Source organism: Caenorhabditis briggsae, assembly GCF_000004555.2.
Source record: "Caenorhabditis briggsae complete genome, chrIII, whole genome shotgun sequence".
NCBI lineage: Eukaryota > Metazoa > Nematoda > Chromadorea > Rhabditida > Rhabditidae > Caenorhabditis > Caenorhabditis briggsae.
In genome coordinates, this window is record NC_013490.2 from 4,380,928 (window position 1) to 4,394,531 (window position 13,604).

The following is a 13,604-nucleotide window of genomic DNA, read 5'->3' on the forward strand; positions in this document are numbered from 1 at the left end:
CAGGTGCAGGTCAATTAGAGGTCAAAAAGGTCAGCTATGAATGGATTGAGAAGTCCCAAATTACAGTAAAGGTCTTACAGCGAAAACTACCGTAATCTAAAAACGTATTGTTTACCGAATTTAGCTTTTTCGTGCGTTTTCAGTCAACTTTTTTTCACTATCAAAAACTCTGATTATTCTTGTCCGGCGGTTTTTTACATCATAAGGAAATTAAGCTGATTATTCATAAGAATCTGAACAATTTAAACAAAAACAAGCAGTAAATCTGAAGGAAATATGCAAAAATAAAATATTTCCGAAGTACTGTATCAAAGGCGCATACATTGATTTCTAAAACATTGGCTGGTTTCATTTCAGTACCGACTGTTCGCCTTTAAAAAAATGTCCGGTTACAAGCTTCATCAGCGCATGACAAGGGCAATATTTTCCGATTTTTTTTGGAGAAAAATGACAGAAACTCAAAAAAAAGTGAAAAAAATAAATAGTTTTAAAAATTAAGATTACTGTAGATTTCTGTGTCTCAGAATAATAGCAAAAAAAAACCAACAACTCCCGATCTTAATCTTCTTCCTTTTTTCCTAATCTCAACTCATAAATTATGAAACGGATTCAATAAATTTTGTTGCGCAGCAGATCCATGATGACGATGGAATATCTCACCCCTCTTCGATTTTTCCCAAGTCTTCTATTCGTTTCAAAAGTTATGATAACAAAAGATAAAAGATAACACCTATTTTATTACCTTGAAGATAGTTTTTTGTCGGTCCATCGCTGCCAAAAGTGTGTGTCATCGCGAATGATCGAAAGTGTGAGAGCAAGGAAGAAAACCGCCGCGTTCAAAACGAAGGTGTCAAAAGGAGGTGATGGATGTGAAAAAGTCAAGATGATTCAAGAAGATTCGACTTGTTGGCGTTCTTCTCTCTCTCGATGCATAAAGAAAAGGGCATTGTATGAATGACAAGTGATTGATCACCTAATTGGAATAATATGGTATCAGAATACTATGTGATGGGGGTAGGGGTTACAAAAGAAAGAGCAGGTCATTTATTCGTTTGGTTTGGGTTAATTAATGTTAATGTGTCTTTTTTTAGTTCGTTTTTTGAGCCAACCATGTTATTGTAAGAGCGAATTAGTAGATGAGAACCATCTACAGTATATCTACAGTAAGAGGTGTCAGCAAGTCTTGTGTACAGTATGCCGTATACTGTATAAGGTAAACTTTTCCCAAAATTCTGAAAAGTTGCGAAATTGAAAATTAACCTGACAACGTGCCAGACTATCTGGCTGTATAACTATGGTCCTAAAGTTACAACTACTCATTACATCCGCCTCTATAACCCCTAGATTTACTTGGTCCAGATTTACAGTGCACCCTATTCTTTTACTGGGTCTATCTAGACCTTATTGATAGGATATAGGCAATCCGTTTTTCGTGCATTGTTGAAATTTAACTTGTGTGTGAAGAATCTTCTTGGTGACCTTATCGGTTGGAGGCACAAATTTGAATAAAAATTTTTATTCTCAACGTTTCGGCTTTATGCCATCTTCAGGAGACAATTACCTACAAAAATGAGAATAGAAGAAGTGTGAACCGGTGTAGGGATGAGTGAGGTATTCAAATTCGTGCCTACAACCGATAAGGTCACCAAGAAGATTCTTCACACACAAGTTATCTAGATCTTCTACTACTAGCCCTCTTTTTTCCCCAGATAACCACTAATTCGCATACGTCAACATTCTCATCATTTTTTATGATCTTCTTCACATCTGGACTCAAAATACACTATTATTATGTGTACTCCTTCACTTCCGTTATCTAACTCACACCTGGCAATATCCCCTATCCCAGATACTCTTTCCCAGAGAGCCCATTATCGGCTAAGCCACGCCCTTTTTCGACCCGCCCCCTCCTAATCCACACAACCTCAATCCTCATTCTCATTCCAGTCTCTCCTGACTTTTGTATTCGCAATGTCGTCTTCCGTTCTGTTCTTCATCGGCCTATTCTCTATGGCTGCTGCCGATCAATTCTGGGTGACTACTGTACTTTCTGAATTCAAAGTTCGTGATCAGTGTGCCGAGTTCTGGAGTCAGTCCTCTGCGTGTTCCACTCCGTTGGTACGCATCTCCACAAACATCAATCAGCCGATTCAATTCGCTTCTCGGACATGGAAAATTAATGACACTCGCAACTCGGTAAGTTATTTTAAAAAGGTTTTTATTGAAACTTATCCGGAAAACTATTTTTCTGAGAATCAAAATTTCGCCATGTTCCTAATTCGAAATATCTCTATGTTTTCAGACGGAAACTCCATCATTCGTGAGCCAATGGCATGGTTCAGCTGATTCGATTCGAGTTTCAATCCAAATCGAAGGGAGTAACCCATTGAATCCATTTGGTCTTGTTGCAAAATGTGATGAAGGTTTCCATCCGAAAGTTGTCTTCAACCAATCCTCTGATAACGTCATGGAACGCCTTTCTACCAGAGTCGTCATCATTAATTCCCAATGTTTCACCGCCAAAGTACTCTTGAAAGTGGATACAGCATGCCCATACTGTCCAAAAACAACCACGCCTCTCCCGGTAAGATTCTATTTTTTATTTAATCAAAACAAATCATTCATTATTTATTTTCAGACTACTCTCGCTCCAGAGTTTTTCGTCTATACTCATCGAGCGTCAATCGTGGTTATTCTTCTGATTACCTTCACAACCGTCTCTGTCACTATCTTCATGTGTACATTGAATCGTTTCATTCAAAGAAGACGTGGATTCAAGACTTGCCCATCTCTGGAATCTGGAATTTCAACAATCTCTCCAATGACCGATTCAACCATCATTTCCATTGAGAATAAGAAGACGGAATTCTTTGATTTCTTTGCTCTGATGCCACCTGCCATCGATTACGAAGAATTCGATTTGGATGTCTCAGTTGATAGCAGAACACTTCCACGTCTCGGATCCCTTGTCTACGAATACTACCCAAGCAATCTTGATGTCAGTGTTTCGGACCCAGTCTTTGTTTAATTTTCTTCACTCAATCATTTTCATTCTCAATTTTTCTATCTATTTTTGTGCTCAATATTATTTCCTGTGTCAATCCTGTATGTTGTGATCTCTGTGATTCTTTGATTCTCCTGTTTATTTTCAACCCTGTCAGTTGTTATTATTATTCTATCCTTTCTCAGTATTTAAGTTTACCACCAAATAAAAATTTAAAAACTTCAAAAGTATGTTTTTCTAGATTTCAATTTCACAATTGTTCGGACTCCCCAGGTTCTGATCGGAAGTTGTCCGAAAACGGATTTATAGCGGGCCACGGTCAGATTTAGGTCGGAATTCGAAAGTTGAAATACTATTAGGTCTGAACCCCCAAAATGGTTTTCAGCCGATTTTTCGAACAAGTTTTTTTTCAACCTTCGATTCAAGTGTCTTCCATCATCAAGTATGTCTTCCAAATAAGTCGTTTATCAGAACAAAAAAACCACACTGGAAACCAGTGAAAATGCGAATGGGAATGACAACAAAATAAGTGAAAATCATTGACAAAGAGAAGCAAAAAAGACACAAAATAAAAAAACAAAAAAGAGAAACAACATTGTATATCCCTGGGAGCAGCCGATAAGCAACGAAACAAGAATTCAGATGACCCGTTTTTCGAAAGAAGAATATTTTAGACACGAGTCGCATCGCCGAAAAATACGTCTTTTTCGTCGTTGATGATTCTTGGAGAACGGCTTATGGATCTGAAAATGAAGAAGAATTGAGAAGGATTCTGAACAAAACACTAGCAAAAAGAGGATCAGAAACTCTAGTGGGGGGAAACTCAAAAAAGAAAAGAAAACCACGAAAAATTCAAAATTCTCAATCTCAAGATCCCAAAAAAAAAAGCAAAATGAGTAATGATTGTGAGTAGATTCTCCATGTGTTAAAGTGGACACCTGGAAGGTACACAGCATGGGAATACACTGACAATCAAACCTGCGAAACTGACTGCCTCGTCGAATGACGCTGTTCCTGAGATTGTCCATCGCTCGTTCCACACTCTTCCGTCGTTCTCGTGTTTTGACGTTTCCACAGCATCGGAATGCGCAGACGCAACCTGAAAAAAGGAATAGTTACAATTATTGATATACAGGGTGGCATCCAATCACCCGAACTAATAAAAACGGGTATAACTTCAGATATATAGTAAGCACGAAAATTAGTAGAAACAATCAATTCAAAATATTCAAAGAACCAGATACCAGGGTAAAAACTAGTTGTCAACTACACTTTTTGTTTCATATTTTTCGAAATTCGCAGAATGAGACATCCACTTTCACCTACTTTAACGGATTCCTGAATTTAGTACCATTGCAGATATAGGATTTTTCAACTACCACCAAAAAAAACTTTCATGGGTTTTATGAGTTTTATGGGACCACTTTTATGGGTCACTAAAATAAATATTTCTAAAAATTAAGATTTTCCTTATTCTACTTCCCAACTACCTTAAAACCTGTTATAGAAGGGCCGCACACACTGTTAAGTTTGAGATCATTATTCTTGGCACATATGCAAGATATCAAAAATCTGTCAACTTGCAAAACGCTTCTGATATTATGATAAACAATTGTTCAGTTGACCACTTTTTCAAAGATTTGACAGGAACTGAGATAATGGAGCTCAAACTTGACAGATTGGTGGTTCTTCTATTACAGGTTTTACGGGAAGTATAGGTTATCCTTTGGACGGTTTATATGGGGTTTTCCAGTGAATAAAAAAATTCACATGTGATAAAAAGTGTGAGACCAACTGCTAGCCCAACTGATAACAACAGTGACAATGTTCCTGTGTCGAATCTTGGCTCTGGTGGACCATTCAGCTCATTTGATATTTCTTCTGAAAATGTTACTTTTGAATTAAGATTATCTTTCCAAATCTTACTGATTATCGTAGAAAGAGCTGGAAACCAATCGTCAGTTTGTGCGTAATCATTGACTTTTGTGAGTATTGCCTTCCTCTCCTCAGATGTTATGTATTTTTCGGCTAGTCTTGCAGGCCAGATCACCATCTTTTTATAATGTTGCCATACAAAAACAATAACCGAATTTCCGCAATCTCCAAGAGCCCAGCGACCCTCAAGAGCTCGACAAAACGCCTCGGCTCGCTCAGTGAGTTGCCTGAAAAGGAGTAACATAAAAAAGAGTTCACGGGAGTAGCAGAGTATGGCACTGGGCAAAACTGTGGCATCAACCATTTTTCTTTTCAGAAAGAGACAGTTTCAAACAGTTAAATCAAATGGAAACTTTTGTGGAAAATAATGATGAGACACTGTGAGTTTATATTCTGATTATGTTGAAAATTTCAAGACACAATCGTTTTCAGTGTACTCAAAGACGGAATCGCAACTCCAAAAGTGAAATCGTATGTGCCAATTTTAAAGGATCGAAATGGAAGCGAGTATCTTCAGAACAATGAGCTGTTTCGTGGAAAATTTCTAGTCAAAGTAACAGTAATTGTAGTTTGCTTGCTTTTCCAGTACTGTATGATTCAGGGCCTCATCGGTCGCGGTGGTTACGGCCAAATCTACTACGGCTCCGACGCCACGTTTCCCGAAGACGTCGTTATCAAAATCGAGCCAATCGTGAGAAACGGGAAAACCGGAAAACGAATGCTCCTGGAGCAGAAGATTCTGTATCGTCTTCAAGGAAGACCTCATGTTCCGATTATGTGCGCTTCTGGACACACGGATCATTTGAATTTTATAGGTATAGGTCGTAGGGTTCTTAAAGCTTAAAGATGTGTTTTCAGTCATGCAACTATTGGGACCAAACATTGGAGATTTGAAGAAAAGAAGTCCGGCAAGACGGTTGGGCCCGACTACGGTAGCGCGAATCATGATCCAAGGAATAGCGGCTCTTCGCGATGTTCATTCTCTTGGATACATTCATCGAGATGTGAAACCGGCCAATATGTGTTTTGGAATCACTCAAAATGTAAGAATCGGACTTCTTGCATAGTTTAAAACCCTCAAAACCCCTCTAATAGAAGGACCGGCTGTTATAATATAGGTTTTACGAAAGTCCATAAAATCTATTTATTTCTAGACTCGACACGTTCTGAAACTCGTCGACTACGGTATGGTTCGACGGTACAAGAATCCGGATGGAACCCGTCGGAAGGCACGTCATCGTCCAGGATTCCGTGGCACTCTCCGTTACTCTTCAGCTCGAGTTCACGATGGAAAAGAGCAAGTTCCATCGGATGATTTTGTGTCCATGGCATATTCCGGAGCTGAGCTATTACTGGTGAATTTGCCATGGAAACTGGTCTGTGTTGAGGATATCAAACAGGCGAAATTGGATTTTGTGAGATCTTTTGAAATTTTTTTGGGATTACAGTGACCTGATTACTGTAGTGCTCCTTTTTAGCACGCTCCAAATTCTCCATTTCTCCTTTTGACCGGACCGTACTTCTCCGTTTTCTGTGGAGCCATTTTCAGTCTTCGTTCTGATGATGAGCCCGACCATGCTTCATTGCAAGCTCTTCTTTCGGTAAACCTCATTTTGAAAGTTTTGGCGGGAATTCAAATTTCAGGAAATGACCGGTGGAAAATCATTGAGAGAAGCTTACGATTGGGAGGAAAACTATCGCGAAGCCTGTGGAAGTGAGGATTATTGATTTTTAGATTTTAGATTTTTAAATAATTTCAGCTTCTACAACTGAAAGTGTCTGAACTAGTGAACATTTCATCTACTCGGAAAATAAATCTTTTTCTTTTTCTTTTTTTTTGTTTCTAAAGGGTTCTAAAACCTAGGAAAACAAAGGATCTGGTGACCTGGCAATGTTTTTTGGTTATTTGTGGCTATTATTTTTCCCTTGGTTGATTCACAGACTTATTCCGGAACTAGGCAAACAAAAGGTCCCTGGGACCTTGTCAGGTTGTTTCCTCGTTTAGAAAAACTTACGTGTCACTTGGTGAGTGCATGTGCATGTAGAGATTTTTAACGATGGCGATGGAGACAATGAATCCGTGGAGACCTTCTTTTCCGCCGCTTCCTGGAAAATTGGGCAGTGGGAATTGATAGGATCCGGATTGGCGGAATAAGAAGCAAGCGCACAGTCCAAAAGAAACTGGAGAAGCTCCAAAAGCTTTCTATTTTTTTTACAAAGGTTTAAGATTTACTGGATTTCCAAATATAATTTTCTGCAACAGTTGGAAAGAAGACATAATAAGTTTGTTCCGTTTTCAAATTACAAAAATTACCAAAAAGATTTTATTGGTTTCAGTACAGGTTTGTAAATTTTAAGATCATCAAAAGCTAGTTCAAAAATTTCTGGTTGATCTAAATTTTCGGCCAATTTCGAAGAAACATAACTCAATAACCAAAAAAGCTAGACAACTATTGCAAACAGAGAAAGTGTGAAAAATTGAATCTCCTACATTTCAATATTGACTTTTCTAGCTACCGTAGTTTTTGAGATATGCGCCTTTAAAGTTGGCGCCTTCTCCAGACGCAGAGCAAAAAATGCGGCAATTTTAAAGGCGCAAACTCAAAAACTACGGTAGTTTCGAAGAAGGGGTCAACTACAAAATTGATGCTCTATTTTTGTTTTATATACTCTTAAGATTTCAGATCAATCATAAAATTAGGAAACTATTTTGCAGGGATCCATTGCTGCCCAATTTTCACTAAAAACTTCCGAATCAGATTTTTTGGTGGAAATTAAAAATTTTAAAGTTTGTTCAGCTAGTAGAATTTTCCGGATACCTTCAATTCCAGTCGTACACTGTGATCTCCTCTGACAATGACATGGCGTTCCAACTGCCAATTCTTGTAATTGAATGTTCAATTGCATCGCTGCAAAAATTGCTCATTCTTAAACTTTCATCTAAAACACACTCAAGTGCCACATGTTCTTTTAATGTGTTTTTTCCTATTCTTCTTCTTCTTCTTCTTCTTTTTATTACTATGCTGCTGTGTTTTTTTCTCGAATAAGTCTTTGTTCTTTTAGAAGAAGAAGATAATAATGAAAAGAAAAAGAAATATGAGGACAACAAGAAGTTTTTTATGAACTAACCTTGTGTATTATTGAGCATGTGATCTGGGTCACACACATACAATTGCTGCTTGTTTCGTGGCAAAACTGCCACGCATTGATTGACTGTAGGACCACGAAGATCCGGAAATTGAGAAGACGTCCATTGCGAGGAAAAGATTACTGTAACTTGGTAGACGAGAAGAAGGATGAGCGTGGCTAGCATCCCTAGAAATTATTTTTTTTTTGAAATTTTAATTAGCTGGAAAATTGAAGAGAAAAAAAGAAGTACATAATTATTATGTAGTCTAGAAGTTTGAAAAATAATTGAAATAGCGAAGGAGGAGTTGAAAGTTTGAAAGTTCTGAGCTAGCCAAAGATTACAAGAATGACGAGTTAGAGATTCTGCAATTCTGAAAAATTCAAAATTATAGATTTCAGGTTTTTGAGGTTCCAAAAACTATGGTTTCATAATTTTTCCCAAAAAATCCAAGAGAACAACCGAATATTGAAACCAGTTCAAAACCAAATCCAATGTTAGTTTCAATGTTTTAGAATTAAAAAATTTCAATGTTCTAGGTTCAAAACCAACCAAGTTTCGGTGCTTTCACTGTAATTAAAGATATCGTGATGGGACCCAAAAAGGGAAAGCTTAAAAACTCAACATTCTAGAAGTATGTATACTCATTTTGAAGCTTTCAAAACGAAAAACATTTTGCACTAGTTTTCATCACATTATCATAAACACGAACAAAGTTACAGTAGTTTTACAAGAAATTCAAGTTTACACTTGAGACCCAAAATTTTCGAAATTTTCAAACTTTCAGATTCTGGACGCGTTAATACTCGCTTTGAAGTATTTAAAACGACTAAAATTTTGAACTAGTTTTCATCCATTTGACACTGTTACGAATTCAGTTACAGTAGTTTTAATAAAATAATTTCAAGTTTCCACTTGAGACACAAAACTCGAAAATTTCAAAAATTTATGATCATGGCTCGAATTTTGAAAGTTCTGGGTTATAGAAATTTTTCTAATTTGGATCTGAGATTATTAAATTTTTCGGAATTCAGCTATTCGAATTATTAGATGCTTTTTAGATTGAGATGCTTTTTAGATTGATTTTTAGATTGAGTTTTTTCCTGGAAATCTCAAATTCTAAAAAATTTTCAAAAGTCATTTTTGAAGGCTTTTTATATCCCTAAAAATTTTAAAATGACATGTTAGATAGCGGAAAAGCTTCGAAATTGACAGCTTAATTATCTCAGTTGCCATGAAAGATATCAAAAAAAAATAGTAAACCGATAAAATGTTGGTATTATCATGAAACATGTTATCAGTTCGCCACTTTTTGATATCTTCTACAGAAATTGAGATAATTGAGCTCAAAGTGAACGCATATGGTGGCCTTCTACTGAAGTGTTTACAGTCTTATTTCAAACCCATTTTGGCAACTTTTAAGAAGAAGAAGAAGAAACGAAGAATCAGGAGCCGAAAAACCTATGAAGTGTTATTATTATGATATGAGTGAGGTTATTTTGAAAAACTGCGGGTGGCACACATCTCAAGACTCATCTTTCCCCAGCCGACGACAGGCGAGAAGGGGGGAATAGAAGAAGAAGCAAAACGAATTGTTACAACTACACTGAAAATCAGTGAAGATAGAGAGAGAAAGTGGACAGGAATCTGAAGGATTTAGAGAAAAAAGAAATGAGGATAGCACGGGAGCAAGAGGGAGTTCCCGGGCAGGAAAAAATTAGTTGAGGAGCAAGAAGAAGAAGGAGATGGGGGTGGAAGAGAAGAAGAAAAAGACTGGCAGGTCTTCTCTCTTCAAAACACAATATTCCTGCAGATTCTGCACTTTTTGGGGAAGCGAAAGAGGGAGAAATTATGATGAAGAAGAAGAGCTTTGTCTGGATGAATCTAAAAAAGTCACGAGAGCTTCTTTTCCTTCTCGTAAACACACCTCCCACACAATTGACATAGAAAACAAGAAGAAGAACAAGAAGAAAAAAGAGGGAAAGTTCAAATGTTTTTACAACCCGAAAATAAGAAGAAAAGAGCACATTCTTTCCCTTCAAATTACCGTAATAAAATGGAGAAAATGGGGAGCAAGTTGTGTTCTCGGCACTGAATAAAAGGAGAACTTAAGAGATTTTAGAAGACTCTTTGGAATGTCTGATGGGAGAAAATAATGAGGAAGAAGAATAGGAAAAAATGGGAGAAGAGGAGAAAAAAATGATGAGAGGATGGGCGGTGTGATTTATGGGAAATCTGGGGAAGAACCTACTTAATCATTCTAGTCTATAATTTATAGAAATTTAGATCATCTTCATAGTTCTTTAATCTGGAGCCCAAAGGTTCAGATTTTCAAAATCTGGAATTTGAAATTTTGGAATATCAAAAGATCAGACACCTCCTGAAACTCTTAAAATTTCATTTGTCTAAATGTGGAGACTTTCGGAATCTAGAACTTTTTAAATCAAAATTTTTAGACAAAGAAAATACATTTAAGGATTTTGAAAAAATTTAAAATATTTTTGGTATAGATTCAAAAAGTTCAAACTGGGTCCATCCGAAATATCGAGAAGGCTGAATATGGAGAAAAAGAAGAACATTTTGTAAAAAAAAAGTTTGAAAAAGGATTTCCAATAAATTTGAGATAGTTTTGGTCTAGATTCAAAAAGTTTGGACTAGGTCCATCCAAAATCTGGAGAAGACTAAACATGGAGAAGAAGAAGAAAGTTTTCAAAAAAAAAGTTTGGGAAAATATTATTCAATAATTCAAAATTTTGGGAATAACAAAGCCTTTTAGAAACTTATTTTTCAAAATTTGAGCATTTTTTGAATCTGAAACATCGGAAAATGAATTCAGCAGAATTCTTGAAGGTACAGGAAACCAGGAAATCGCTAAACTCGGAATTTAAACTTTTAAGGAAGAGAATGAAGTGAAAAATGAAGACAAGATTTTGTTCAAAGTGAAATATGACATTGGCTTTAACTTCTACTCCAAAATCTCTTCGTAAGACTAGAAAACAAAACTCTTTTTTCTCTTGTACGGGTCGAAAAATGAAGAATGACTTAGATTAAAAAGGAGGAAGAAGGAAACGGCAAAAAGGGAGGAGAAATGAGTGGTTCTTTCCCCCTACTACAAGGATTATAATCCCAAGGAAAGAGCCTTCAGATGCCAGAATTCACCCGAATACCAAATGAGTGTTTGTTTTCCCCTTCTTCGTCCGTTCTTCTTCTTCTTCTTCTTATTGAGAATCTGGTTGTGACATGTTTTCAGTTTTCCTCTTGTCTCCAAGAATGTTTTCTGATTGTCATTCATCGTCTCGTGGGAAGGAGACAAAAGTGACTGGGACATCAAAAAACGCTCGGCGAGCACGGCGATTCGTGAACATCGAGGCTTGATTGAATTCCTACATGGGGCGTCACCTGACTTGCAATCTGTTGCAAATGATCTGGAAAACGGATCAGGGATGTGGGTCATCTATGCGAAACAGGTGGTTATTGGTTTTTCTTACAATATTGAGTAGATCAAAAGTGACGCGATCTGCAGCTAGCAGAACATACATCACTTGGGTCCGAGGGAGCGGGTCAGAAAAGGCGCCCCAGCAAACTTGTAGGCTAGTAGAAATCTAATATTATTAAAGTTTTCCAGGATTTGATCTATTTATTTTCAATTTTATAATCAACGCGTTACAACGCGCTTTTTTTCTCTCTCATTGTTAAAATGCTTGATCCTCCGCCAACGAGATTCGGCCGCCAATTGAAGTTTTGCGAATTTTTCTGGGGCGCGCTTTCTGACAGGCGCTTTGAACGATCGTGCATACAAGAATTTCATTGGATCATTTAAGCAATTGAAGAATGAAAAAGGGATATGAAGTCTTTAAAAAATCACAAAAGTTATGGTAGCTGTCGTTGTGGGATCTTCAGCCACGGTCACTGGTGTTTCCAGAACAGTATGTTTTTTGAGAAGAAAAGGGATACTTAAAAGTCTATTTTTCAGATTTTCAGTGTTTAATAGGATCTCAGAAACAATGATAACGGTTTAGCTAGTCTGAAGTCTCAGGAGTCTAGTGGAAACATGAAGCATTACATTTGTATAAGATAAGTTTTATTAGATTGTACAAAATGAAAAGAGCAGAAAAGACTGGGATAAAAGAACTTGTCGCGGAAAGAAACACGGAGCACTTGTTTTTGATTGATGTCCAACAAGATCACCTGATATCTTGTTCTTTTTCCTGACAGAATTAGTTGAGAAACTTCTGGAGCTAAAAGTTCTGCTGAAGAAGATTACTGAAGTTCCCACGATTGCATTCAGAATACTCGAGAGCATCATAAAACGGAAGGATTTTGGAAAATCATGTTTTAGGTGAGGAAGTCACGAATTCTGAAAATTTCACGAATTCTGATTGAATTAAATACAAAGATTTGCGGATTCTTAAGATCGGGGATTCAGAATGGAGGAGCTGAAAATTCATGATTAAAAGTTTAAAAAATCACTAAAATGTCAACATAACAAAAAACCGAAAGTATGTCTTTTGGGATACTGACATGAATGGATAGAGCTGGGAAACAATGTGTCCAAAATAAAAAATTTTCATTTTAGTTTTTGAGAAAATGTATTTCAAAAGTCATTTCCAGACCCTGTGATTTTTGGGAGTTAAATAAAAGGTTCATGAATGTGGCTTCAGGATAGGGATGTATCCTGAGTTTCTGAAATTCTAAAATTCGGAAATTTTGAGATTTTGAAATACTGAGATTTTGAAATTCTGAAATCCTGAGAGAGAGCGAGAGGGAGAGAGAGAAATAGAGAGAGAAGAAATGAAAATGATAAGAACAATGAAAATTAAGATATCAGGAAGTGAGTTGTGAAGTCGGACGTAGGATGTCCCATTGTTCGGACGTCGGAACCAATTTTTTTTAATTTCGGAAGTCGTAAAACTATGCATATGCTATTTATTGCTATTTCATTTTCTTTTTAAAATTGATTTCGGTCATTTGGTAAAAGGGGGACGTTCAGTGATAAACACCTAGCCATGAACCCCAAACAATGGCGACCCGAGGCCTTCTAGTACTTTTTTTACTTCAATGACGTCAATTAGTCTTCCAAAAAAAGAAATAGCAACGAGTAGCGCATGCATAGCTTCCGAGCATCCGTTCTCTAGATCATCCTGTGTAGCTGACACATTCCGTGATCCAATAAAAATTATCTGCTCTCCTGCTTGCCAATTTGCAGAAGATCCGCCGGTCACCCTCGTCGTTCCATTGGATCCCCGTATTCCTTGATCTCCTGTCGCATTCTTTGATCGAACCAGTTTGGTTTCTCTCCTGTCTGCCCAATTGTATCGTTGATCATCGTTGAGCTCCGATCGATTGAAATATCCCAGCTGCCATGGAAGATCGTTACAACTTGGACAGCTCATCTCAGAATCTCAGAATCTCAAAATCTCAGAATCTCAGAATCTCAAAATCTCAGAATTTCAGAATCTCAGAATCTCAGAATCTCAAAATCTCAGAATTTCAGAATCTCAGAATCTCAGAATCTCAGAATCTCAGAATCTCGGAATC

At 37.0% G+C, this 13,604-nt stretch overlaps 3 protein-coding genes across 3 annotated transcripts; 2 read left to right on the forward strand and 1 right to left on the reverse strand.

Moving 5' to 3' along the window:
* Nucleotides 1-1,971: 1,971 nt before the first annotated feature.
* Cbr-sdz-21 lies at nucleotides 1,972-3,028 on the forward strand (the record flags this gene model as incomplete). The annotated part of the gene is made up of 3 exons (XM_002641088.1): nucleotides 1,972-2,196; nucleotides 2,303-2,584; nucleotides 2,639-3,028. The coding sequence occupies 3 exons, from the start codon at nucleotides 1,972-1,974 to the stop codon at nucleotides 3,026-3,028; spliced, it is 897 nt and encodes a 298-aa protein (XP_002641134.1).
* A 920-nt stretch (nucleotides 3,029-3,948) lies between these two features.
* On the reverse strand, nucleotides 3,949-8,252 carry CBG08983 (the record flags this gene model as incomplete). Its single annotated transcript, XM_002641086.1, has 6 exons — nucleotides 3,949-4,103; nucleotides 4,775-4,885; nucleotides 4,931-5,166; nucleotides 6,955-7,045; nucleotides 7,759-7,848; nucleotides 8,069-8,252. Coding segments are annotated over 6 exons (867 nt in total), but the record flags the coding sequence as incomplete, so codon positions are not given.
* Nucleotides 5,285-6,722, forward strand: CBG08984 (the record flags this gene model as incomplete). The annotated part of the gene is made up of 7 exons (XM_045243656.1): nucleotides 5,285-5,319; nucleotides 5,372-5,754; nucleotides 5,798-5,982; nucleotides 6,094-6,354; nucleotides 6,418-6,540; nucleotides 6,584-6,653; nucleotides 6,700-6,722. 7 exons carry the CDS (start codon nucleotides 5,285-5,287, stop codon nucleotides 6,720-6,722), a joined length of 1,080 nt encoding a protein of 359 aa, XP_045093924.1.
* Nucleotides 8,253-13,604: the final 5,352 nt, after the last annotated feature.